Consider the following 27,537-nt stretch of genomic DNA (forward strand, 5'->3'; position numbering starts at 1 on the left):
GGCTGACTGTGCCATCTTTAAGTCGACCGTCTAATAATAGCTGTGTTGGGGTGTGTTCAGTGAGAATGGTGATGGGGTTGAGTCCTGTAATGTAGGCGAAGTACTGTACTGCCCAAAAAACTGCGAGCAGGTGCCTTTCGCAGGCAGGAAATCCTTGCTCGACAGGATCTCACACGCGTGAGGTGTATGCCACGGGGCGTAATTGGTCATGGCGTTCCTGGAGGAGTACGGCCGAAAGGATTCGGTCGGTGCTTGCAACTTTCGATTGTGTACGGGGAAAGTGGATCTGGGACCTGTAATGCGGGGGCTGTGCTGAGGGCTCTTTTTAAACCATCCACGGCAGCCGTGTGCTGTGGAAGCCATTCCCAAAGTGACTTTTTCTTGAGAAGGTCGGATAGGGGCGCTGCTTTTTTGGCGAAACCATCAATATGGTTTTGGCAGTAGCCAACCAGTCCTAAAAATGACCGGAGGGGTGAGACATTTTGGGGAAGGGGCAATTTGACGATCGAGTCAATTCTCTTTTGCTCGATCTCGCGTTTACCATGTGTGATTACTGTACCCAAGTAAATCACTTTTTCTTGCAAAATCTGGGCCTTCTTGGGGTTGACTTTACATCCAATTTCTTTTAGAAGTGCTAGGAGTTCGACGAGAAGCGAAATGTGCTCTCCCTTTGTGTCTGTCTGTAGTAGCAAGTCATCTACATACTGGACCAGACAATCGGGGCGGGAACATTTTGCTAGTCCATTTGCCAGCTGTCAGTGGAAAATGGAGGGGGAGTTGTGGCAGCCTTGTGGAAGTCACGTCCACGTATATTGTTGTCCCTGGAATGTAAATGCGAATTGGTACTGGAATGGACCAAAAGCCGTTGCTAATGTCCAAAACAGAAAAAAAATTTGACTGGAGTCCCTGTTTGAGCATGGTCTCGGGACTCATGGCTACGGTGGGGGCTGCTACTGGGGTTACTTTGTTCAGTTCCCAGTAATCAATGGTCAGTCGCCATGATCCATGTAATGTTTACCAAGCCAGCTATTTTGCCACAGTCGTGCTTGTGCTGTGCAAATGCTGCATTGTGTTGCTGCAGGACTTCCCTAACCTGTTTGTCCTGACTAATGGCTCGAGGGCCGAACCAGAAGTCTAATACTGAGCTAATCCTGTTTTCATAGTCTCAAACTGTGAGCGTGCCGGGGGCTCGTGCTGCCTTTGCCATTCTCCAAACACATTTATTAACTGGGTCAAAAGAGAGGTTGTGGGAGCCCATAAAATCGATTCCTAGTATGTGTTCAGCTGTCTGGGGTAGATCGACCAAAACTACGGAGTGTTTAGTTGTAATGTTCCCTATTTGTATCGCTACAAGGGCTGTGATGTGTCCTTGTTGTACATGGCCTGTAAAGCCGCTGAGTGTGATGTTGTCTGTTGTGGGCCACGTGTCTCGCTGAAACATCGTGGAGGAATTGAGTGTGGTGCGGGACCCGCCTGTGTCCCAAAGAAATTCTACGGGGTGTCCCCGGACTTTGCCTGCTACGACCGGTCTACCGGACTTGTCCCAAAGGGTGTCGCAGACCCAGGTTAGGGAGCCCGAACACTGTCAGTCGGTGCCGTTCATGTCTATGTTCTCTGAACAGGTGCTAACACTATGGATTGGGTTTGCCCTATTTTTATTTCGGGTGCCTGTCTGTTGGTTTCTCTGCTGCTTTTGGGGTGCGTTGCACTCTCATGCAAAGTGTTCTAATTGTCCACAGTTGTAACATTCCTGGGATTTTGGCTGTGATGGGCTGTTCCTGCCCTCATTTACCCATGCGGGGTTCTGGTGCGCTTTAACTGGATTCATGTCTGCCTGCTCTTCCTCGGGTTTTGCAAATGCGGTTTTGCCTTGGACTGATTGTTCCCAAGCGCGGGACAATCTCTTCAAAACCCATTTCTCGTTGTGGGCCTCGTCTGAGGGGTCGTAATTTGTGCAAGCTCTCTGTCCTGCATCTGTCGCGTGAGAGACTAGGATTTGAGTCCATTTGGCCATGTTATCTGCGGACAAATGGGCGCGGGCTAACTCTCCGAAAACTGCTGTGAAATGTATCCACAAGCGTCCAGCAAACGCTGTGGGGTGCTCTGTTTTCTTTTGCCTACACTTGTTTAGGCCTTCTACCGGGTCTCCTCTGTTATAGCCGATCGCATCTAGGATCGCTGTGTGCATTTCTTGGAGTGTGCCTCCTCCTACAATCTGTGGGTCGGGAAGGGCTGCCACGACTGAAAGGTCAGGGCTTAAAGCTGTGAGCTTCACTTGCTCCTTTTCGTCCAGGCCATACATGGTAGCCTGCTGTTTAACTCCAGCGAAAAACTGGTGGAGATCTGATGTGGGAAGGAACGGTGTAATTTTTCCACACGTAATTGGGTCACGGTTAATGGGGTTGTATACAGGAAATCTGCGTTTCCTTCTGCTGCGGTGTGTGGTTACAGGGTTCATGGGGGTGTGTTCTGCCTGTTCAGTCAGGAGTTGGGGTGCTATCCTTTTCTGGGGGTTTTCTTGCATACATGTCCCATGTACGTATCTGTGGGCAGTCTCATTTAACTCCTGCCAATCGGGGCCGTTTTCCTGGTCTAATTGGGGTCCAAACGTACTTTGAAACCCATTCTGGACAGAAAGCAGAGATTGCAATTCTGCAATTTGCTTCCGGCACTTTGCGTGATCTACGGAGCTCTGCCTTTGTTCCGTCGTGGAAGTGTGGAATGCTCGTAGGGCTGCTTTTAAATCATTGCACTGTTTCTGCAATTTCTCTACCTGTTTCTTGGTTTCTTGTCTTACCAAGACCGCACGTTGCATGTCCTGGTAGGCCTTATCATATTGCGTCTGAAAACTACTCAAATGGGCGAGACAAGACTGGTGCGCACACTTAGCATCATCCACCTCTCTGTCCCTCGCTGCTAACTGTTCTCTCAAATCTTTATTCTCTTTCTTAAACTCGCTCACATCTCCCTCACCATTTCTGTCTCTCTCTAGCTCTCTACGGAGCGTCCTAACGACCTCCTCTGTGCTTCGCAATTGTGCCAAGCAGGACATGATTGCCATCGGCTTGCGAGCTTTCCCAAAGTTCTTCTTGTGGATCTCTGACAGGTTCTCCCACCAGGTATGTCCTATACTCCCGGGACTTGTTTCATCAATCGTGCAGAATTCGCTCCAAAGGGACCATCCTTTCCCTTTGAGGTACTTTCTGAATTCCTCTTCCCATACAGGACACTGTCCTACTCTACTGGTCGCTGCGACCTCGAATTCCTGGGGGTTCATAAGGGATTCCATTACCTTCATTGCCATTTTCTCTATCTGGGTTCTCTACTGAATTTGGAACAGGGGGTGATAAAGTGGTCATGTAAACACGGGTACGGCTTACGCTAATTTCCGGCCTACAAAACTCCCGACAGGTTTACGCGACAAAATCTCTCAGGTTTACGTTATATCCCTGTTAGTATGCATGCATGAACACACTTCCGAATCTCGGAGGTTTGATCAGTATTGTTCTTACACTTGTGGTTTTTTCTGTTTACAATTGGATTCCAATACAAATTTTGGGTTCTCTCGGAGTGGTTAGGCCACTTCTAAGTCGAATCACGTCAGAGGTCGCCAGTAAATGTTGCTAATTGTGTTTCTCTTAATTTGGCTCTGAAGATGGCGGCCAATATGGTCGCCTTCCTTACTTCTAATTACGTTTTGCTCTAGAGTCGTCAGGTATCTCTCGATACCGCCACAAGGTTCAAAACCGAATACTGATCAAAGACTCGATACACCAGTTAGTAAGTTCAAACTCAATGCTCATTTATTTACACACACAGTCAAATATACTCATGCACAAATCTCCACAGACTAAACTATCACTACTGCTAAAGCCTATACTTAGCTTCAGGCGCCCACTCGGTCAGAGGAACGATGACCGTTGTTCGGTTCTGAGGCTGCTGGGGTTGAACTGGTATGGAATAACAGCTAAGAGCGTCTGTCTGGTAGCGTGCGTTGACCATGGACTTACTTGTTTGATGCAGCTTTGGCTGGTCTCTCCTTGGGGATAGCCGGAGCCAAGAGAGCGATTATCTCTTGGGGGATCCTTCTTATACCCAAAAGGGGCTTCACGTGCTTTTGGGCGGGTCTTGAACTTGGCCCCAATTAATTGGGCCATTTCCCAATCGTTCCTATCAATTTCCTCCAATAAAGGGGTGGGTGCCCTGATGGCTGGGCGTGTCCTAGGTGGCCGTTGGCCTGCTTTGTTCTGGTCTCCTCTGGCGCCGGGGTGTCTGCCTTGGTATCGTTTACTTAAATGTTACTCTTTTGTCCCCGGGGATGGCTCATTAGTATGGTAATGGTTTAGCAGTTTCGGGCTTGTCTGGGAGCTGCGGCCCCAATCAACAGACAAACCCTGCACCTGCTTGCTTTCTCAGTATTGTCCATTTTCCCTGCAATCTTTGCAAAGTGTCCATTTTGTAATCGGGAAGTGGCCATCCCAGATGGCTCCAAGGACATACCCAGGGTTGGTGATGGTACTCTGGGAGCTTATCTGTAAGGTATGATTTGGTGAGGATGACTGTGACAGGCTATTGCCTGATTAGTTTGTGAGACAACTCTCCCAATTTTGGCACAGGCCCCCGCGGTGGCATGGTGGTACAATGGTTAGCACTGCTGCCTCACAGCACCAGGGACCCGGGATCGATTCTGGCCTTTGGTGGCTGTTTGTGTGGAGTTTGCACATTCTCCTTGTGTCTGTGGGTTTCCTCTGGGCAGGATTCCCCCCACAGTCCAAAGATGTGCAGGATAGGTGGGTTATCTATGTGTGAGATAGTAGGAGTAAGGCGGGGGAGTGGACATAGGTGGAGTGCTCTTTGGAGTAGGTGCAGATTCGATGGGCTGAATGGCCCCTTTCTGCACTTTACGGATTTTATGGTTCTAAGGGCATTAAAATAATAAACAATTCGTCTTATGAAATTCAAAAATTTGCCATTTAGGTTATGCGGATTGGCCATGATCAATGTGCCGGGTTACTGGGTTAGGGCAGGGGAGTGAGCATAGGTAGAGTGCTCTTTTGGAGGGTCGGTGCAGAGTCGATGGGCCGAAAGGTCTCTTTCTGCACTTAGGGATTCTACATTGTTAAGGAGGATTTTGCAGGACCGACAGCGCTGGGTGTGCTCCTGTTATTTATGAACATTATTTATAATGTTTATTTCCAGTGCCTAGTTCGATGCCAGGTGGTCTGTCCAGTTTCATTCCTTTTAGACTTCAGGGCGGTTTGATACAACTGTGTGGCTTGCTAAGCCATTTCAGAGTTAGGCACATTGCTGTGGGTCTGGAGTAACACGTAGGCCAGGCGAGGTAAGAATAGCAAATTTTGTGCCCCGAAAGGGCATTAGTAAACCAGATAGGTTTTATGACATGACTTTGTGGCTACCATTAGAATAGCTTTTAGTTCCAGATTTTAACAATTGAATTTAAATTTCGCCACATGCTGTGGTGGGATCTGAATGTGGAGCATTAGCTTGGGCCTCTGGATTACAAGTGCAGCAACATTACCACTAAACCACCACCTCCTCCTAAATTCTAATCTTAATGTGTCTTCCCTGTACATGTAGTTTATTCTATACAATACTTCAGTTTCAACTGTGAAATGCCGTTCCAAATGTACAAGATAAGACTGATAGTGAATGTTTTGAATGTTCTTACCATCACGGACATTTTTGATTTTGATTTCGATATAGGAATCACGGTCACTCCTGGTATGTTCATGATAAAAACCAATTGTGTGCATAAAGAGATGCTGCATTGTTGAAAATTTCAGACAGCCAGGTATCTCCAGTGATATGATCTGTGGACCTCCTGCTGGTCCTAAAGTCGATGTACATCTATAAAATAAAACACACAACATAAATGTTTCTATCTTTCCAAATGTGAGAAGTGAAATTCATTAAATTAATACTAATTGGTGAGAGGAATTTCCTCTGGTATCGATATGCAGTACAATTTTGTGTATTTCTGAGAATGTTTAGTATAATGTTCAACACTTCCAGTGAAATTGTAATCATATTTTTGTTCGAAATTCTTCAGAAATGAGTTCACAATATTACCGTGCATAAGGACTTGAGGATCTATTTCTTTTACATGTACTTCTATTTTCAAGGCAAATGAGGTGAATACTTGTGGGTCAAGTAATTTCCCATTTTCAGCACCCATAATCGGTCTTAGCTTGTCTTGATAATAGTATCCCAGGCTCCTCCATCACTATCCCCCAGTGTACCCTGAGCCCCTGGCTGGTTATGCCACCAGAGGTGCGGCGCAGTGGCATATAATTGGGTGTCCTTGTCGTCCTCAGCATTAACACTGGACCCTGTGAAGTTTCATAGCTTCCTTTGAAACAAGGCTGAGGCAAACTGCTGCTGAATGCCTTCCATGGTGCAAACGCCAATGAGGCCCGTAGTTCCACCATTGACTGATCTTTAAAAACAAATTGTTTCATGGGATGTGGGCGTCACTGGCAAGGCCAGCATTTGTTGGCCACCCTTAATTGCCCTTGAAATGAGTGGCTTGCTCGACCATTTCAGAAGACAGATAAGAGTCAAACACATTGCTGTCGATCTTGACTTACATATAGGTCAAGTCAGGTAAGGAAGGCAGATTTCCTACCCAAAAGGACATTAGTGAACCAGATGGGTTTTATGACAATCAATAATAGTTTCATGGTCAACATTACAGGTTTCTGTCCAAGAGTTGTATATTGAATTTAAATACCACCAACTGCTGTGGTTAACCTGTGTCCCCAGAGCATAGACTGGGCCTCTGGATTACTAGTCCAGTGACATTACCACACCATCTCCCCAGGTCGTGCTGTTAAGTCTTGAAGTGCGTAGTCATTAGACTACATTTAGTGGTTAAAAAACAAATATAAAGGAACAATCAATTTGATTTTCTCCTCATCAATCCACCTGCAGATAGCATTGCTGGGATTCACCATGTATGTATATTAAATGGACAGACAGTAAAATACTGATTGATCCATCAACACAGATCTGATGCCTTATGCATTACAATGAAAACAATCCCCATCTCAAGGGCAATTAACGTTGGGCAATAAATGCTGACCTAGCTGCAATGGCCACATCCTGCAAAAATTAATTTAAAAAAATCTCCTGGGATCAACAAAAAACCCAAAAAACACTCCGGCACTGAAAAGAATAGAACAGTAGGGAGCTGGGAGAGGAACAGGATCAGAGGGTGGTTTTAGTTAAGAAAACTATGGACTCTGATTGAGGTGGCTCTAAACCATCATAAATGGCTGTGCCAGTGTTTCCTGAGGTCCTGTGTTTCTTTGGTATAAGATTGCCAAAATCTACATGGAAATGTAAGAGAAGATGACTTATCTGGAAATAACGTAAATGTAGTTTTGGGGATCTCGTGTACATCCTAGCATTCGGGATCACTTCAGCAATAGGTCCTGAGATCTGGGGAGAAAATTCAAGTCCAGGAGCACTGGGAGCAATTTTCAGAATAGGAAGGGATCTGTGAATATTGAGGGGAAGTGTTTTATTCTGGGATGGAGGCACGTGTGGTCGGAAAGTACAAGTGTCTATGGTCAAGCAGAGTTGGGCTGAGGTAACAAAGTTTGCTAGCAGTGGGCATTGCTGAGATATACAGTACTGAGGAAAACAACTTGCATTTAAGTAGGGCCTTTAATATTGTGACTTTATAGTATGGACAAACAAACAATGGAGAGTAAACCAAAGAAGATTCTGGGAGCAGAGTAGAAATATTTCTGGGAGAAGGACCCTGAAGGATGGATTTCCATCTTTCAGTCTCTTTCCCTGGACTGCCCAAACCTCCCCTTGATGTGTTTCAATGCCTGCCACCAAATAATTAATGTTCCTACATGAAAACGTTGAGAAAATGTTTGCTGCTTTAAATAGATTTTAGCGAGCATTAATTTCCTGAAACACACAGTTACCTCTAAAGTTAATTGTATAGTTTCCAAATCTGAAATATGTAAAGAAGTATTTAAGCTGAAATAGAGGGAGTGGCTTACGGTAATTTAGATAAGGAAACTTCAATAATTCAAATATCTTCCACGTGAGTTTAAATCACTTGGCAAAACAAGCTGAGGCTGAAAACAATCAATACATTCTTTTTAACTACCTTTGTAGGTGTTCTCTAAGCATCAGGGAAGAAATCTCTCAATTTCTGATCAGCTCCTATTAGAAATTGGACAGTTGTAAATGTAAAGTCCATTCACAGCTTGCCCGAGATAGGTACCTTGGGATGTGTTTTCTTATATTAAAGGTGCAATAAAGGTTGTTGCTGAAATAGAACATTGAGAATTTATTTTCCAATTTCTTCCTGGATAAAGAAACTCTTGAGTTCTCCCAGGATAAGTGACACAGCCTTCTGCATGCGGATCAATGTAGCCTCTATTTTAAAAATTTTTGTACGATTTAAATCCTCTATCACAGGAAACTTAAAGCGGTTGACTTGTGCACAACCTTCACGTGAAATTCCAAGCTGTCGCCTGGCCAGGCAACAGTTATGCTGATAGAAAAGAAATACTTGGAAAATCTGAAAAGGGTGCACATGTTCAAAATGCACAGATGTGGCTTGAAGTTCTCAATGATTATTTTAATGTAAATGTATTGGGGATAAATTTCTGCTGAGATTCTCCTGGTTGTCCCGTTTCTTGCCATTTCCGCTTTTTTCCAGGGTTGCTGCAGCTCTTGGGCGATTGCGAAAACCCAGCAGAAATTTGCCCCCATCGAGTTGGGGTAAGGCTTTTGAGACAGGTTCAGATCTTAAACAAAACTTTTAACCAAATTATTAAAAGATACTAAAAACTCAGTGGATCATTTTAATCATGTTACTGGAAAATAGGCAGTGATTTGGTTGAAATTAGTTACTTAATAAACAGACATTGTGTGATACAGAAATAATTTTGGGTGATTTGATATTTCATCAGCTAAATGTGATGGCAAAACTACAGAAACCAGGCCAACTCTCAGCAGATGTGGAAACTACTGGATGGAACGGAACGGATCAAACAGAATTCCTGGGGTGACAAGGGAACACCAAAGAGGGCAGAGGAATGGCTGTTAGAATTTTCAGGCATGAGATAGAAACTGCACAGTTTTGATTTGTTGCGATATCTAGGATACATTTTGATGACATATTGCAAATTGCTATCAAGATTTCTCAAAAATATATGTTTGACTATCAGGTTGGAGTCTACCAAACTCATTGTACATGTATCTTTGCCACTTACCCAGACCTTGAAACAAGTTGAATGTAGTCAGCCTCAAATACTCTGTGTATAAATTTGACGCACGTCAAAAATCCAAATTCATCTAAAGCAATCTGCAATTGTTTTTGCATGGATTTGCCTGCAAAAGTGGAAAATGGTTTGTTTAATTCAATAATTATTTTCACAGTATGTCATCCACAATTTGAAATCATGTTGTTCATACTCAACTGGTATTTTTGTTGCTCACATATTGAAACAAAGGGACAAAGGAGGTCAAAGGATGGAGGGAAAACAGGATTCGGCTATTGTGTTGGATGATCAGGCATGATCATAATGAATGGCGGAGTGGGATTGAAGAGCCTGAAGGCCTTCTCCCACTCCTATTTTCTATGTTTCCATCCTTAGAATTCTTGAGCCTTTTTTAATTCAAACACATATGTGACACTAGCAAATATCCTGGCCGCGAGGTTTGCTAGTGTCACACGGGAGGGTTTAAACTAGCATGGCAGGGGGGTGGGCACGGGAGCAATAGGTCAGAAGGTGAGAGCATTGAGGGAGAACTAGGGAATAGGGACAGTGTGGCTCTGAGGCAGAGCAGACAGGGAGAAGTTGCTGAACACAGCGGGTCTGGTGGCCTGAAGTGCATATGTTTTAATGCAAGGAGCATTACGGGTAAGGCAGATGAACTTAGAGCTTGGATTAGTACTTGGAACTATGATGTTGTTGCCATTACAGAGACCTGGTTGAGGGAAGGGCAGGATTGGCAGCTAAACGTTCCAGGATTTAGATGTTTCAGGCGGGATAGAGGGGGATGTAAAAGGGGAGGTGGAGTTGCGCTACTTGTTCGGGAGAATATCACAGCTGTACTGCGAGAGGACACCTCAGAGGGCAGTGAGGCTATATGGGTAGAGATCAGGAATAAGAAGGGTGCAGTCACAATGTTGGGGGTATACTACAGGCCTCCCAACAGCCAGCGGGAGATAGAGGAGCAGATAGGTAGACAGATTTTGGAAAAGAGTAAAAACAACAGGGTTGTGGTGATGGGAGACTTCAACTTCCCCAATATTGACTGGGACTCACTTCGTGCCAGGGGCTTAGACGGGGCGGAGTTTGTAAGGAGCATCCAGGAGGGCTTCTTAAAACAATATGTAGACAGTCCAACTAGGGAAGGGGCGGTACTGGACCTGGTATTGGGGAATGAGCCCGGCCAGGTGGTAGATGTTTCAGTAGGGGAGCATTTCGGTAACAGTGACCACAATTCAGTAAGTTTTAAAGTACTGGTGGACAAGGATAAGAGTGGTCCGAGGATGAATGTGCTAAATTGGGGGAAGGCTAATTATAACAATATTAGGCGGGAACTGAAGAACATAGATTGGGGGCGGATGTTTGAGGGCAAATCAACATCTGACATGTGGGAGGCTTTCAAGTGGCAGTTGAAAGGAATACAGGACCGGCATGTTCCTGTGAGGAAGAAAGATAAATACGGCAATTTTCGGGAACCTTGGATGACGAGTGATATTGTAGGCCTCGTCAAAAAGAAAAAGGAGGCATTTGTCAGGGCTAAAAGGCTGGGAACAGACGAAGCCTGCGTGGAATATAAGGAAAGTAGGAAGGAACTTAAGCAAGGAGTCAGGAGGGTTAGAAGGGGTCACGAAAAGTCATTGGCAAATAGGGTTAAGGAAAATCCCAAGGCTTTTTACACGTACATAAAAAGCAAGAGGGTAGCCAGGGAAAGGGTTGGCCCACTGAAGGATAGGCAAGGGAATCTATGTGTGGAGCCAGAGGAAATGGGCGAGGTACTAAATGAATACTTTGCATCAGTATTCACCAAAGAGAAGGAATTGGTAGATGTTGAGTCTGGAGAAGGGGGTGTAGATAGCCTGGGTCGCATTGTGATCCAAAAAGACGAGGTGTTGGGTGTCTTAAAAAATATTAAGGTAGATAAGTCCCCAGGGCCTGATGGGATCTACCCCAGAATACTGAAGGAGGCTGGAGAGGAAATTGCTGAGGCCTTGACAGAAATCTTTGGATCCTCGCTCTCTTCAGGGGATGTCCCGGAGGACTGGAGAATAGCCAATGTTGTTCCTCTGTTTAAGAAGGGTAGCAAGGATAATCCCGGGAACTACAGGCCGGTGAGCCTTACTTCAGTGGTAGGGAAATTGCTGGAGAGAATTCTTTGAGACAGGATCTACTCCCATTTGGAAGCAAATGGACGTATTAGTGAGAGGCAGCACGGTTTTGTGAAGGGGAGGTCGTGTCTCACTAACTTGATAGAGTTTTTCGAGGAGGTCACTAAGATGATTGATGCAGGTAGGGCAGTAGATGTTGTCTATATGGACTTCAGTAAGGCCTTTGACAAGGTCCCTCATGGTAGACTAGTACAAAAGGTGAAGTCACGCGGGATCAGGGGTGAGCTGGCAAGGTGGATACAGAACTGGCTAGGCCATAGAAGGCAGAGAGTAGCAATGGAGGGATGCTTTTCTAATTGGAGGGCTGTGACCAGTGGTGTTCCACAGGGATCAGTGCTAGGACCTTTGCTCTTTGTAGTATATATAAATGATTTGGAGGAAAATGTCACTGGTCTGATTAGTAAGTTTGCATACGACACAAAGGTTGGTGGAACTGCGGATAGCGATGAGGACTGTCGGAGGATACAGCAGGATTTAGATTGTCTGGAGACTTGGGCGGAGAGATGGCAGTTTAATCCGGACGGAGTTTAATCCGGACAAATGTGAGGTAATGCATTTTGGAAGGTCTAATGCAGGTAGGGAATATACAGTGAATGGTAGAACCCTCAAGAGTATTGAAAGTCAAAGAGATCTAGGAGTACAGGTCCACAGGTCATTGAAAGGGGCAACACAGGTGGAGAAGGTAGTCAAGAAGGCATACGGCATGCTTGCCTTCATTGGCCGGGGCATTGAGTATAAGAATTGGCAAGTCATGTTGCAGCTGTATAGAACCTTAGTTAGGCCACACTTGGAGTATAGTGTTCAATTCTGGTCGCCACACTACCAGAAGGATGTGGAGGCTTTAGAGAGGGTGCAGAAGAGATTTACCAGAATGTTGCCTGGTATGGAGGGCATTAGCTATGAGGAGCGGTTGAATAAACTCGGTTTGTTCTTACTGGAACGAAGGAGGTTGAGGGGAGACCTGATAGAGGTATACAAAATTATGAGGGGCATAGACAGAGTGGATAGTCAGAGGCTTTTCCCCAGGGTAGAGGGGTCAATTACTAGGGGGCATAGGTTTAAGGTGAGAGGGGCAAGGTTTAGAGTAGATTTACGAGGCAAGTTTTTTACGCAGAGGGTAGTGGGTGCCTGGAACTCGCTACCGGAGGAGGTAGTGGAAGCAGGGACGATAGGGACATTTAAGGGGCATCTTGACAAATATATGAATAGGATGGGAATAGAAGGATACGGGCCCAGGAAGTGTAGAAGATTGTAGTTTAGTCGGGCAGCATGGTCGGCACGGGCTTGGAGGGCCGAAGGGCCTGTTCCTGTGCTGTACAGTTCTTTGTTCTTTGAGCATTCCTGGCTAGAACAGCATTTATTGTCCTTGAGAAGGCAGTGGTGAGCCGAAGTCTATGTACACCCACAGTGCCTTTAGGGAGGGAAGTCCAGGATTTTAACCCAGCGACAGTGAAGGAACGGCAATAAATTTCCAAGTCAGGATGGTGAGTGGCTTGGAGATTTAGATGGTCGTGTTCCCATATGGCTGCTGCCCTTGTTCTTCTAAATGTCAGTGGTTGTGGGTCTGGAAGGTGCTGTCTGAAGAGCCTTGGTGAGTTCCTTCGGTGCATCTTGTAGATGGTACACATGGCTGCTACGGTGCGTTGGTGGTGGACAGAGTGACTTTTTGTGGAAAGGGTGCCAATCAAGCGTGCTCGTTTGTCCTGGATGGTGTTAAGATTCTTGAGTGTTGTTGGACCTGCACTCATCCAAGCAAGAATTTCATCACACTCCCGGCTTGTTCCTTGAAGATGGCAGACTGGTTCCGGGGAGTCAGGAGGTGAGTTACTCGCCACAGGATTCCAAGCCTCTGAACTGCTCCTGTGGCCACAGTATTTATGTGACCTGTGCAGTTCAGTTTTTGATCAATGATTACCCCCAGGATGTTGGTAATGGGGGATTCAGCGCTGGTAACGCAATTGAATGTCAAGGGACGGTGGCTGGATTCTCTCTTGTCAGAGGTGCTCATTGCCTGGCACTTGTGTGGCGCGAATGTTATCTGTCAGTTGTCAGCCCAAGCCTGGATATTGGCCAGGACTGTATTTGGACATGGACTGTTCCAGCATCTGTGGAGTCACGAAAGGTGCTGAACATTGTGAAATCACAGAATTGTTACAGAAGGAAGCCATTCATCCCATCATGTCTGCACTGGCTTTCCAAACGAACATCATGACAGTGTCATTCCACCGCTTTTCCCTATACCCCTGCACACTGTTTTATTCAAGTAATCGTCTAACGTCTTCCTGAATGCCTCGATTGAACCGATCACCACCACATATTCAGGCGGTGCAATCCAGACCCAAACCATTCGCTGTGTGAAAACATTTTTTGTCACATCACATTTGCTTCTTTTACAAATCACTTCAAATATATGTCCTTCTAATAAACAGGAACAGATCCTCCCTCTTTACTTTGTCCAGCCCCTTTGTGATTTTGAACACCTCTATCAAATCTCCTCTTAGCCTTCATCTCTTCAAGGAGAATAGTCCGAACTGCTACAAACCATCCTGTAACTGAAGTTTCTCATCCTGAGAATGATTATTTTGAACTTCTTCTGCACTCTCTCCAATATTTTCACATCCTTCCTATAGTGTGGCGCCCAGACCTATTGACAATACTCCTGCTGATGTCTAACTAGTGTCTTGCATAATTTCAGCATAACCCCCTTGCTCTTGTACTCTATGCCCCTATTAATAAAGCCAAGAATACTATATGCTTTATTAAGTGCTCTCTCCACCTGTCCTTCAAAGATCTGTGCAGATATACACCAAGGTCCCTCTGCACTTGTACCTATTAAGAATTTTACCCATTATTTTATATCATCTGCCCACGTTCTTCCTCTCAAAATCTTTCACGTTACACTTCTCTACATTGAACTTCATCTGCCACTTATCTGCCCAATCCAATTTCCCTACGTCCTTTCGAAGTTCTACACATTCCCCTCACAATTTACATTAATTCCAAGTTTCATGTCATCCACAAACATTAAAAATGTCCCTTGCACACCAAAATCTAGATCACTAATATACAACAGGAAAGCAAGTGTTGCAATACCGACCACTGGCGCACTCCACTACAAACCTTCCTCCAGCCAAAAGATATCCATTGACCATTACTCTCTGTTTCTAATTAGTCAGCCAATTCTGTCTCTTTTATTCCATGAGCTGTAACCTTTCTCACAAGTCTGTTGTGTGGCAATGCATCAAATGCCTTTTGAAAGTCCATGAACACCATATCAACAGCATTACTTGGCTTTCTGTTATCTCTGCAAATATTTCCAGCAAGTCAATTAAACATGGGGCAGGATTCTCCATTTGGGAGACTATGTGCTCGATTCTCCATTTGAGACTTATGGCGAGATTCTCCGTCCAGCGACACGGAATCATGAGATACGATCGGGTGGAGAATTCAGCGTCAGCTGCAAATGGAGGTTGGCACCAGCCGCAGAATGGAATGCCATGTTCCAGTCCCTCAACAGTGGGGTAAATGCGTTCTATGTCGCACACCGGCTTGGACATGCAAATTGTACAATAAACGCCATTGGCATATTATTAATGGTCCCGACCCAGCAATTTCCTGGTCTCCAACGATGCTCTGCCTCCACCAGGAGGAATTACCGATGGCGAGATTCACTTGTGGTATTTACAATCGGGAAACAGGTGCCATGGCTGCTGAAGGGGAGAGAGGGGGTACGAAGAGTGCCCACCATCGCTACAGTATGCCGCTGGCTGGGGCGCATCTGCCAGGCCCAGGGAGAGTAGTGCGGGGCGGCCAGGAGATGGGCCGTGGGGTCGGTGTGGCTGGGCACGGACCACAATTGCCGCAGCCTACAAGGCAGCCATACAGATGCACACGTCGTTGACTGCCCGGGTCGATTTCGGCGGGAGAACAGCTGGTGAATCAGTTTCAGCGGGAGCAGTGCGGAAGTGGCTGCTGGGAGGCAAGTCTGTCCTTTAAAAACACTTGTCTTTGCAGGGGCAGGCCAGTCGATTTCGGCGGGAGTGGAGCTGGCTGGTTAGTCAGTTTCAGCGGGAGTTGTGCGGAAGTGGCTGCTGGGAGGTAAGGCTGTCCTTTAAAAACACTTGTCTTTGCAGGGGCAGGCCAGTCGATTTCGGCGGGAGAACAGCTGGTGAGTCAGTTTCAGCGGGAGCAGTGCGGAAGTGGCTGCTGGGAGGCAAGTCTGTCCTTTAAAAACACTTGTCTTTGCAGGGGCAGGCCAGTCGATTTCGGCGGGAGTGGAGCTGGCTGGTTAGTCAGTTTCAGCGGGAGCTGTGCAGAAGTGGCTGCTGGGAGGTAAGGCTGTCCTTTAAAAACACTTGTCTTTGCAGGGGCAGGCCAGTCGATTTCGGCGGGAGACAGCTGGTGAGTCAGTTTCAGCGGGAGCAGTGCGGAAGTGGCTGCTGGGAGGGAAGTCTGTCCTTTAAAAACACTTGTCTTTGCAGGGGCAGGCCAGTCGATTTCGGCGGGAGTGGAGCTGGCTGGTTAGTCAGTTTCAGCGGGAGCTGTGCGGAAGTGGCTGCTGGGAGGTAAGGCTGTCCTTTAGTCGACCCGCGGACTTCTGGGAAGACCCTCACCAATAAATTCTGGTGGAGAGGAAACCCGAGACACTACACGTGTAGTGTCTCCCACCCGTCCTCCTCCTCTAACCTAATAATAAAACCCTTTGGTGTGAGGTAAGTACCATATTTTATTATTATTAATTTTTTTTTTTGTTTATAAAAAATTTAATTTAGTTGTTAGCCAGATCTTGGTAGAAAGTTAGAGGGATGGCAGGGAAGGGAGTGCAATGTTCCTCCTGCAGGATGTTTGAGGTGAGGGATGCAGTTAGTGTCCCTGCTGATTTTACCTGCAGGAAGTGCTGCCATCTCCAGCTCCTCCAAGACCGAGTTAGGGAACTGGAGCTGGAGTTGGAAGAACTTCGGATCATTCGGGAGGCAGAGGGGGTCATAGATAGCAGCTTCAGGGAATTAGTTACACCAAAGATTGGAGATAGGTGGGTAACTGTAAGAGGGACTGGGAAAAAGCAGTCAGTGCAGGGATCCCCTGCGGTCGTTCCCCTGAGAAACAAGTATACCGCTTTGGATACTTGTGGGGGGGGGGACTTACCAGGGGTAAGCCATGGGGTACGGGCCTCTGGCACGGAGTCTGTCCCTGTTGCTCAGAAGGGAAGGGGGGAGAGGAGCAGAGCATTAGTAATTGGGGACTCGATAGTCAGGGGCACAGATAGGAGATTTTGTGGGAGCGTGAGACACTCACGTTTGGTATGTTGCCTCCCAGGTGCAAGGGTACGTGATGTCTCGGATCGTGTTTTCCGGGTCCTTAGGGGGAGGGGGAGCAGCCCCAAGTCGTGGTCCACATTGGCACTAACGACATAGGTAGGAAAGGGGACAAGGATGTCAGGCAGGCTTTCAGGGAGCTAGGATGGAAGCTCAGAACTAGAACAAACAGAGTTGTTATCTCTGGGTTGTTGCCCGTGCCACGTGATAGTGAGATGAGGAATAGGGAGAGAGAGCATTTAAACACGTGGCTACAGGGATGGTGCAGGCGGGAGGGATTCAGATTTCTGGATAACTGCGGCTCTTTCTGGGGAAGGTGGGACCTCTACAGACAGGATGGACTACATCTGAACCTGAGGGGCACAAATATCCTGGGGGGGAGATTTGTTCGTGCTCTTTGGGGGGGTTTAAACTAATGCAGCAGGGGCATGGGAACCTGGATTGTAGTTTTAGGGTAAGGGAGAATGAGAGTATAGAGGTCAGGAGCACAGATTTGACGTCGCAGGAGGGGGCCAGTGTTCAGGTAGGTGGTTTGAAGTGTGTCTACTTCAATGCCAGGAGTATACGAAACAAGGTAGGGGAACTGGCAGCATGGGTTGGTACCTGGGACTTCGATGTTGTGGCCATTTCGGAGACATGGATAGAGCAGGGACAGGAATGGATGTTGCAGGTTCCGGGGTTTAGGTGTTTTAGTAAGCTCCGAGAAGGAGGAAAAAGAGGGGGAGGTGTGGCGCTGCTAGTCAAGAGCAGTATTACGGTGGTGGAGAGGATGCTAGATGGGGACTCTTCTTCCGAGGTAGTATGGGCTGAAGTTAGAAACAGGAAAGGAGAGGTCACCCTGTTGGGAGTTTTTTATAGGCCTCCTAATAGTTCTAGGGATGTAGAGGAAAGGATGGCGAAGATGATTCTGGATAAGAGCGAAAGTAACAGGGTAGTTATTATGGGAGACTTTAACTTTCCAAATATTGACTGGAAAAGATATAGTTCGAGTACAATAGATGGGTCGTTTTTTGTACAGTGTGTGCAGGAGGGTTTCCTGAAACAATATGTTGATAGGCCAACAAGAGGCGAGGCCACGTTGGATTTGGTTTTGGGTAATGAACCAGGCCAGGTGTTGGATTTGGAGGTAGGAGAGCACTTTGGGGACAGTGACCACAATTCGGTGACGTTTACGTTAATGATGGAAAGGGATAAGTATACACCGCAGGGCAAGAGTTATAGCTGGGGGAAGGGCAATTATGATGCCATTAGACGTGACTTGGGGGGGATAAGGTGGAGAAGTAGGCTGCAAGTGTTGGGCACACTGGATAAGTGGGGCTTGTTCAAGGATCAGCTACTGCGTGTTCTTGATAAGTATGTACCGGTCAGGCAGGGAGGAAGGCGTCAAGCGAGGGAACCGTGGTTTACCAAGGAAGTGGAATCTCTTGTTAAGAGGAAGAAGGAGGCCTATGTGAAGATGAGGTGTGAAGTTTCAGTTGGGGCGATGGATAGTTACAAGGTAGCGAGGAAAGATCTAAAGAGAGAGCTAAGACGAGCAAGGAGGGGACATGAGAAGTATTTGGCAGGAAGGATCAAGGAAAACCCAAAAGCTTTCTATAGGTATGTCAGGAATAAGCGAATGACTAGGGAAAGAGTAGGACCAGTCAAGGACAGGGATGGGAAATTGTGTGTGGAGTCTGAAGAGATAGGCGAGATACTAAATGAATATTTTTCTTCAGTATTCACTCAGGAAAAAGATAATGTTGTGGAGGAGAATGCTGAGCCCCAGGCTAATAGAATAGATGGCATTGAGGTACGTAGGGAAGAGGTGTTGGCAATTCTGGACAGGCTGAAAATAGATAAGTCCCCGGGACCTGATGGGATTTATCCTAGGATTCTCTGGGAGGCCAGGGAAGAGATTGCTGGACCTTTGGCTTTGATTTTTATGTCATCATTGGCTACAGGAATAGTGCCAGAGGACTGGAGGATAGCAAATGTGGTCCCTTTGTTCAAAAAGGGGAGCAGAGACAACCCCGGCAACTATAGACCGGTGAGCCTCACGTCTGTAGTGGGTAAAGTCTTGGAGGGGATTATAAGAGACAAGATTTATAATCATCTGGATAGGAATAATATGATCAGGGATAGTCAGCATGGCTTTGTGAAGGGTAGGTCATGCCTCACAAACCTTATTGAGTTCTTTGAGAAGGTGACTGAACAGGTAGATGAGGGTAGAGCAGTTGATGTGGTGTATATGGATTTCAGCAAAGCGTTTGATAAGGTTCCCCACGGTAGGCTATTGCAGAAAATACGGAGGCTGGGGATTGAGGGTGATTTAGAGATGTGGATCAGAAATTGGCTAGCTGAAAGACAGAGGGTGGTGGTTGATGGGAAATGTTCAGAATGGAGTTCAGTCACAAGTGGAGTACCACAAGGATCTGTTCTGGGGCCGTTGCTGTTTGTCATTTTTATCAATGACCTAGAGGAAGGCGCAGAAGGGTGGGTGAGTAAATTTGCAGACGATACTAAAGTCGGTGGTGTTGTCGATAGTGTGGAAGGATGTAGCAGGTTACAGAGGGATATAGATAAGCTGCAGAGCTGGGCTGAGAGGTGGCAAATGGAGTTTAATGTAGAGAAGTGTGATTCACTTTGGAAGGAATAACAGGAATGCGGAATATTTGGCTAATGGTAAAGTTCTTGAAAGTGTGGATGAGCAGAGGGATCTAGGTGTCCATGTACATAGATCCCTGAAAGTTGCCACCCAGGTTGATAGGGTTGTGAAGAAGGCCTATGGAGTGTTGGCCTTTATTGGTAGAGGGATTGAGTTCCGGAGTCAGGAGGTCATGTTGCAGCTGTACAGAACTCTGGTTCGGCCGCATTTGGAGTATTGCGTACAGTTCTGGTCACCGCATTATAGGAAGGACGTGGAGGCTTTGGAGCGGGTGCAGAGGAGATTTACCAGGATGTTGCCTGGTATGGAGGGAAAATCTTATGAGGAAAGGCTGATGGACTTGAGGTTGTTTTCGTTGGAGAGAAGGTTGAGAGGAGACTTAATAGAGGCATACAAAATGATCAGGGGGTTGGATAGGGTTGACAGTGAGAGCCTTCTCCCGCGGATGGAAATGGTTGGCACGAGGGGACATAACTTTAAATTGAGGGGTAATAGATATAGGACAGAGGTCAGAGGTAGGTTCTTTACGCAAAGAGTAGTGAGGCCGTGGAATGCCCTACCTGCTACAGTAGTGAACTCGCCAACATTGAGGGCATTTAAAAGTTTATTGGATAAACATATGGATGATAATGGCATAGTGTAGGTTAGATGGCTTTTGTTTCGGTGCAACATCATGGGCCGAAGGGCCTGTACTGCGCTGTATTGTTCTATATGTTCTATATATGGGCGCCCCTCCCCCCCCCCTGCAGGCCACCATCCTAGGTACCCTCTGGCCCTCAGCCAACCCACCAACAGGATGAGCATGCTCAAGCGCAACCAGTGCCATCCTCCTGGCTGGGATAAGGGTCAGCATGCATTGGAAACGCACGAGTTCCAAGTAGTGCAGGTACTAGCCCATTAACAGGACCCGAACTGCTCTGAGACTGACACCGCTTTCGTGAACGTAGAACACTCACGATTCAGTCCCGGTGTCAGCACCTAGTCTCTCAAAAAGAGAATCCAGCCTTAAGTGCTGACACCAGGACTGAATCACGAGTGTTCAACGTTCACGACAGCGGCGCTGGAGAGATTTAGGACATGCTAATGGGCTAGCACCACCGCCACGTGGAACTAGTGCAATTCGAATGCATGCCGACATTTGATACAACAGGGTTGGGATCGGTACTGGAAAGCTGCATATTGTTCCGACACCCTGGACGAGTGTGTCTTTTCCTGAGGTCTTTAACTGTTGACTGCTCCAATGAGTTACAGGCACCAGATGTATAAGTCAAAAATTAATAAACTGTTTATAACATGAGTAAAAGGTGAACATATAATAGAAATAATGCAACAATGGTCTACTAGTCTAACTATTTCCAAAATCCCGTCCCACCTCCACCCAGACAGACACAGGACACACGGTAAGGATAGAAAAGGTTAACAAATAACAGGGATAAGAGGTATGAGAGATTTGAGGATCTTCGCTGCTGGGGTTGTGGTCTTTGTAGCTGCCTGTCTTCTCAGAATGCGACCCTCTGAGGAATTGATTTACACAGGACATTCAGGTTGGTGTAATTCTGTCCTTTGATCTTCACATGGAACCTCACACAGGAGATTGAGGTTGGTGAATTATATTCTTCAACCACCTGATGGAGCCTCCATTTCCCTGAGATATTACGAGCTCTATACCTGAGAATTTACAGACCTTTCTGTTGGTGTGACCTCGGTGCAGAGATTCTGCCTGTGTCGTGAAGAGAGTACGCAGATTGGGCTTTTCCCAGCCATTCAGACAGAGGATTAAATTACTACAGATCTCGTGGGAGAGCTTGCTCATATCCTACAAACCAGTAGTCCCATTCACAGGTCTAGCTACTATCTGCAGTCTTGCAAATAGGAGTGCCTTCCACAGGTCTGGATGGGAGCCTCTTAAATCGCCTGGGAGAGAGAAGAGAGAGAGAGTGCCTTCCAGCCGCTTCCTGCCTATGACTTTTCACAGAACTCAGATCAAAATGGAGCTCTTTACACAACCTGCCTTTCTTGTGGAATGGCGCCACCAATTGCAAGCGAGAGCAAGCAATGTCTCAGAATTTCATATGCACTGCATGGCTGCTTGCCAAATCTATCAAACTGATATCACGAGTTCTGCCACAAAGCATAAAGGGGCAGTCCTGGGCTAGTTCACAGACTAGTGTTTCAGTTTGCCTAAAGTCTGTAGCTTAAGCAAAAATCTCAATGTTACAGCAGCCAGCACAAAGACTGCAGATTAAAGGCAGCCAGCAGAACAGAAATGTTAAAAAAATACAAAAACGGACAAGGTTTTACAAGGCTTTACAATACAGGTACTCCACTCCCCACAAGTACCGTCTACCCAGGCCAACCCTGTGGTGCTATGGGGAAGGGGGTTTGGAAGGGTTGTGGGGGCAGGGGGGGGGGGGGGGGGGGGGGGGGAAGATGGGACAGGGCGGTGGAGTTACCCGTGGCTAGGCCTCTTAGTTGGCAAATTGGCAGTGATGAGGTTGTCCTGTTTGCGGCAGTCCTGGAGCTTACGATGGGTGACCTGTCTTGCCAACCCAGGCCCACATCTGGTTCTTTCTGATGGCAGCCATGATGTAGAGATGCCGGCATTGGACTGAGGTGAGCACAATAAGAAGCCTTACAACACCAGATTAAAGTCCACAGGTTTGTTTCGAATCATTAGCTTTCGGAGCACTGCCTGAGGAAGGAGTAGTGCTCCGAAAACTAGTGATTTGAAACAAAGCTGTTGGACTTTAACCTGGTGTTGTAAGACTACTTACTGGTTCTTTCTGGACACCCTCTTCATCAGATGAGACCTAGCATTCTTCATCCTCGTCCAGCATGTCTCAGCTCTGCTGCACGATGCTGTGCAGGACGCAGCAGACCAGCATGATGCACAAGACCCTCCTGGGACTATATTAGAGAACCCCCTAGAGCGGTCCAGGCATTGGAAAAGCCTGTTCAGTAAGCCGATGCACCGCTCAATGACGTTCTTTGTTTCTGCATGGGCATCGTTATAACGGACTGGGGCATTCGCATAGGCGTAATTAGCTATGACGTCAGCGGGTAACCCCTGTTGCCCAATAGCCAACTACTCACACGAGCGAACACCTCGAAACTGCCAGGAACCTCAAAGTGCACCAAGATGCAAGCGTCGTGCACACTGCCTGGATATTGGGCGCAAACGTGCATGATGTGCAGCTGGTGGTCACACAACAACTGCACATTGGGGGAGTGAAACCCCTTCCTGTTGATGAAGGGCACCTCCTGATGAGCCAGTACTCATAAGGCGACATGCTTGCCATTAACCACCTCCTGGACCTGGGTCATGCCAATGATGGCAGCGAATCCTGCTGCCCGGGCATTCTGGTGTGCCTGGTCCAGACGTAAGATTATATAGTCCACTACCTGTACGCATAGGGTATCCGTCACAGCGTGGATGCACCTGTAGGCGGATGTTTGCGAGATGCCACACAAGTCCCACTTTGACCCCTGGAAAGACCCAGAGGCATAAAAGATCAGGACAATAGTCATTTTTTAAAACATTATTTTTTATTGGTTATTTACATTTGACAGGTAACAATGTTGTTACACCAGTATTTACACACACATGAGGCAAGGACAAGAAATAAAAAATACAAGGGATCCATTGAGAATGTGTCATCCAGAGTAAAATGTGAATTGAGAACACATGTATAGGTTTGAGAGGCCGGTTTGCTTTAGGCCCCCGGTGGGCAGGCACCCTGTGGCCCTGTTCCAATATTTGTACGGCTCCCTGGCATTAAAACATGCCAGTGGCTTGTTTGCGGTCACCCAGGTGTGCCCTCCTAGCTGTTGCTTTGGGCACTCTATCCAGGCTTTTCTCTCTCCGATGCCCTCTTGGTCCTCCAGCCCTGTTCCGCTGTGTTCTGGTTGTTTTCTCCCCTCCTCTTTCTCTGATCACGTCTCGTCTCCTCTCCTTCTTCACCCCCCCCCCCCCCCCCCCCCCCCCCACCCACCGAGCAGGCCCTTGAACAGGTTAGTGTATTGCTTCCAGGTATTCTGGAAGCCCTCTTCCAATCTTCTGATGCTGAATTTTTCCAATTTGAGGTATTCGGCTAGGTCGGACAGTCAGTGTCTTAGGTGGCGCTGCTGATCTCCAGCCGAGCAGGAGTCTCCGGCAGGCAAAGGCTAGGGCATCTGGCCCTCTCCCCATAAAGAGTTCCGGCTGTTTGATACGCCGACAACCACCACTTTTGGGCACAGATCCACCCTCACCTCAACAACCTTGGACATTGCCTTGTAGAAGGTGGTCCTGTGCCAAACAAGTCTGGGACATGACCAGACCACGTGGGCATGATTGGCGGGGCCTCTCCGGCAACATTCACATTTGTCCTCCACCTCCAGGAAGAAGGCGCTCGTGCGTGTTCTGGTCAAGTGCACCCTGTGCACTACGTTTAGCTACGCTAGGCTCAGCCCTGTGCATGAGGACGTGAAGTTTTCCCTCTGCAGTGCCTCGATCCAGAGGTCCAGAGTCCTCCGCCTATTTCCATGTCTAGTACTTCCCCCCCATTTTTGCCTTATCTCATCCAGTAGTGACCTTATTTCCTCCAGTCGTTATCCGTACATGTCGGCATAGTTACCTTCCCCTTGTTCGCCCACAGTCAGAAGTTGGTCCAGCAGGGAGTGTCCTGGTCATCGGGGGAACGTTGCTGTCTCCTTGTGGAAGAAGTTCCTTAGTTGCATGTATCGCAACTCAAAGAACAAAGAAAAGTACACACAGGAACAGGCCCTTCGGCCTCCAAATCTGCGCCGATCATGGTGCCTTAACTTAAAAAAAAAACCTTCTGCCCTTACTCGGTCTGTAATCCCTCTGTTTCCTCCCTATTCACGTACCCATCCAGATGCCTCTTAAATGTTGTTAACGTGCCTGCTTCCACCACATCCTCTGGCAGCGCATTCCAGGCACCCACAACTCTCTGCGTTCCCTGCACATCTCCCTTAAACTTCCCCCTCTCACCTTGAACCTTTACCCCTTTGTACTTTACACTTCCACCCTTCGAAAAAGCCTCTGACTATCCACCCTGTCTATGCCCTCAGAATTTTGTCGACCTCTATCAGGTCTCCCCTCAGCCTGTCTTTCCAGTGAAAACAATCCTAGTTTGTTCAACCTCTCCTCAATGTCAACACCCTCGAGACCAGGCAACATCCTGTGAACCCTCTTTGCACCCTCTTCAAAGCTTCCACACCCTTTTGATAATGTGGTGACCAGAACTGCAGGCAATACTCCAAATGCGGCCTAACCAAGGGTTTATATATCTGAAACATGCGGGGAAATCCTCCGTAATCGGCGCGATGTCCGCCGACCGGCGCCAAAAACGGCGCAAATCAGTCCGGCATCGCGCCGCTCCAAAGGTGCGGAATCCTCCGCATCTTGGGCGGCCGAGCCCTAACCTTGAGGGGCTAAGCCCGCGCCGGACTGATTTCCGCCCCGCCAGCTGGTGGGAAAGGCCTTTGGTGCCCCACCAGCTGGCGCAGAAATGACATTGCCGGAAGGCGCATGCGCGGGAACGTTAGCGGTCGCTCACGGCATCCCCGCGCATGGGCAGTGGAGGAGGTCTCTTCCGCCTCCGCCATGGTGGAGACCATGGCGAAGGCGGAAGGAAAAGTGTGCCCCCACGGCACAGGCCCACCCGCGGATCAGTGGGCCCTGATCGCGGGCTAGGCCACCGTGGGGGCACCCCCCGGGGCCAGATCGCCCCGTAACCCCCCCAGGACCCCGGAGCCCGCCCGCGCCGCCTTGCCCTGCCGGTAAGAGAGGTGGTTTAATCCACGCTGGCGGGACAGGCATTCCAGCAGCGGGACTTTGGCCCATCTGGGCCGGAGAATCGCCGGGGGGTGGCCTGCCCACCGGCGCGGCGCGATTCCCGCCCCCGCCGAATCTCCGGTGCCGGAGAATTCGGCAACCGGCGGTGGCGGGATTCACGCCAGCCCCAGGCGATTCTCCGAACTGGCGGGGGGGTCGGAGAATCCCGCCCATGATTTCCCAACTCCTATCCTCAATGCCCAGACTGATGAAGGCAAGCATGCCATATGCCTTCTTAATCACCTTGGCCACCTGTGTTGCCACTTTTAAGGAACTGTGGACCTGCACGCCCAGATCCCTCTGTATATTCATGTTCCTAAGGGTCCTGCCATTTACAGTATAATTCATACCGAGATTTAATCCTCCACATACATCACCTCACATTTGTCCAGATAAAACTCCATCTGCCATTTATGTGCCCAAGTCTCCAATCTATCTATATACTGTTGCAACCTCTGACAATCCTCGGCACTATCAGCAACTCCGCCAACCTTCGTGTCATCCGCAAACTTAATCATCAGACCACCCACATTTTCCTCCATATCGTTTATATATACTACAAACAATAGAGGTCCCAGCACTGATCCCTGTGGAACACCACTAGCTACAGATCACCATTCTGAAAACCACCCTTTCACCGCTATTCTCTGTCTTCTATAACCAAGCCAGTTTTGTATCCATCTAGCCAACCCACCCCGAATCCCAAGTGATTTCAGTTTTTGTACCAGTCTTCCATGTAGGATCTTGTCAACGCCTTATTAAAACCATATAAACTACATCCACAGCCCTTCCCTTATCAATTTCTTTGTCACCTCCCCAAGAAACTCAATTCAAGTTGGTGAGACATGACCTTCCCCGTACAAAACCATGCTGCCTGTCACTAACTTGTCCATTTTCCTCCAAATGTGCATATATCCTGTCCCTCAGTATCTTTTCCAAAAGCTTCCCCACCACTGGTGCTAGGCTCACCGACCTATAATTTTATGGATTATCCCTGTTTCCTTTCTTAAACAATTGAACAACATTGGATATTCGTCAGACATCCTCACCTGTGGTCAAAAGGAATGTGAAGATATCTGTTAAGGCCCCAGCTATTTCTCACCTTGCCTCCCACAGTAACCTAGGATAGATCCCATCCGGCCCCGGGGATTTGTCTACCTTAATACAATTTAGGACACCCAACACTTCCTCCTTTGACATATTGACGTTCTCAAGAGCGTTCACACACCTATCCCTGACCTCAACATCCATCATGTCCTCCCTGGTAAATACTGATACAAAGTACTCATTGAGGAGTTCACCTACTTCCTGTGGTACCAGCATAACCTCCCTCCATTGTCCTTAAGTGGACCTACTTTTTCTCTTGCTGCCCTCTTGCTCCTAATATATGCATAAAAAGCCTTGGGATTCTCCTAGACCATATTTGCTAAAAACATTTCATGGCCCCTTTTAGCCCTCCTAATTCCACGTTTACGTTCCTTCTTACTTTTACTGTACTTCTCAAGGGCTTCATCAGTTTTTAGATGCCTAGACCTATCTTATGCTTCCTTTTTTCCTTTGAATAAGCTTACAATTTCCCTTGTCATCCATGGTTCCCGAATCCTGTCATTTCTATCCTCCATTTTTGTGAGGACATGCTTGACTGCACTTCAATCAACTAGCCTTTATAAGCCTCCACATGTCAGACCTGGATTTGCTCTCAAATAGTCGCCCCCAATCCACATTCCCCAGATCCTGTCTAATTTGGATGAAATTGGCCCTCGCCCAATTAAGCACCCGCATCCGCGGGCCACTCTTGTCCAATGGGGCTTTGGGGCAGCACGGTAGCCTTGTGGATAGCACAATTGCTTCACAGCTCCAGGGTCCCAGTTTCGATTCTGGCTTGGGTCACTGTCTGTGCGGAGACTGCACATCCTCCCCGTGTGTGCGTGGGTTTCCTCCGGGTGCTCCGGTTTCCTCCCACAGTCCAAAGATGTGCGGGTTAGGTGGATTGGCCATGATAAATTGCCCTTAGTGTCCAAAATTGCCCTTAGTGTTGGGTGGGGTTACTGGGTTATGGGGATAGGGTGGCGGTGTTGACCTTGGGTAGGGTGCTCTTTCCAAGAGCCGGTGCAGACTCGATGGGCTGAATGGCCTCCTTCTGCACTGTAAATCCTATGATAATTATCCATGACTACCCAAAATCTTATGGAATTATGGTCTCTAACCCCAAAATGCTCCCCCACTGAAACATCAATCGCCTGGCCTGGCTCATTCCCCAATACCAAGTCTACAAATGCCCCCTCCCTGATTGGATTGTTAACAT

General features: G+C 47.6%; 1 protein-coding gene across 1 annotated transcript in view; it reads right to left on the reverse strand.

Moving 5' to 3' along the window:
* Nucleotides 1-27,537, reverse strand: part of LOC140430265 (low choriolytic enzyme-like) — a 246,281-nt gene that overhangs the window by 38,649 nt on the left and 180,095 nt on the right. Inside the window, exons 7-8 of the mRNA XM_072517690.1 lie at nt 9,264-9,381; nt 5,690-5,868 (exon numbers count right to left, since the gene is read on the reverse strand). Of these exons, the coding sequence (XP_072373791.1) occupies nt 5,690-5,868; nt 9,264-9,381 (297 nt within the window). The remainder of the gene's footprint in view (nt 1-5,689; nt 5,869-9,263; nt 9,382-27,537) is intronic.

The sequence above is a fragment of the Scyliorhinus torazame genome, chromosome 10 (assembly GCF_047496885.1).
Source record: "Scyliorhinus torazame isolate Kashiwa2021f chromosome 10, sScyTor2.1, whole genome shotgun sequence".
NCBI lineage: Eukaryota > Metazoa > Chordata > Chondrichthyes > Carcharhiniformes > Scyliorhinidae > Scyliorhinus > Scyliorhinus torazame.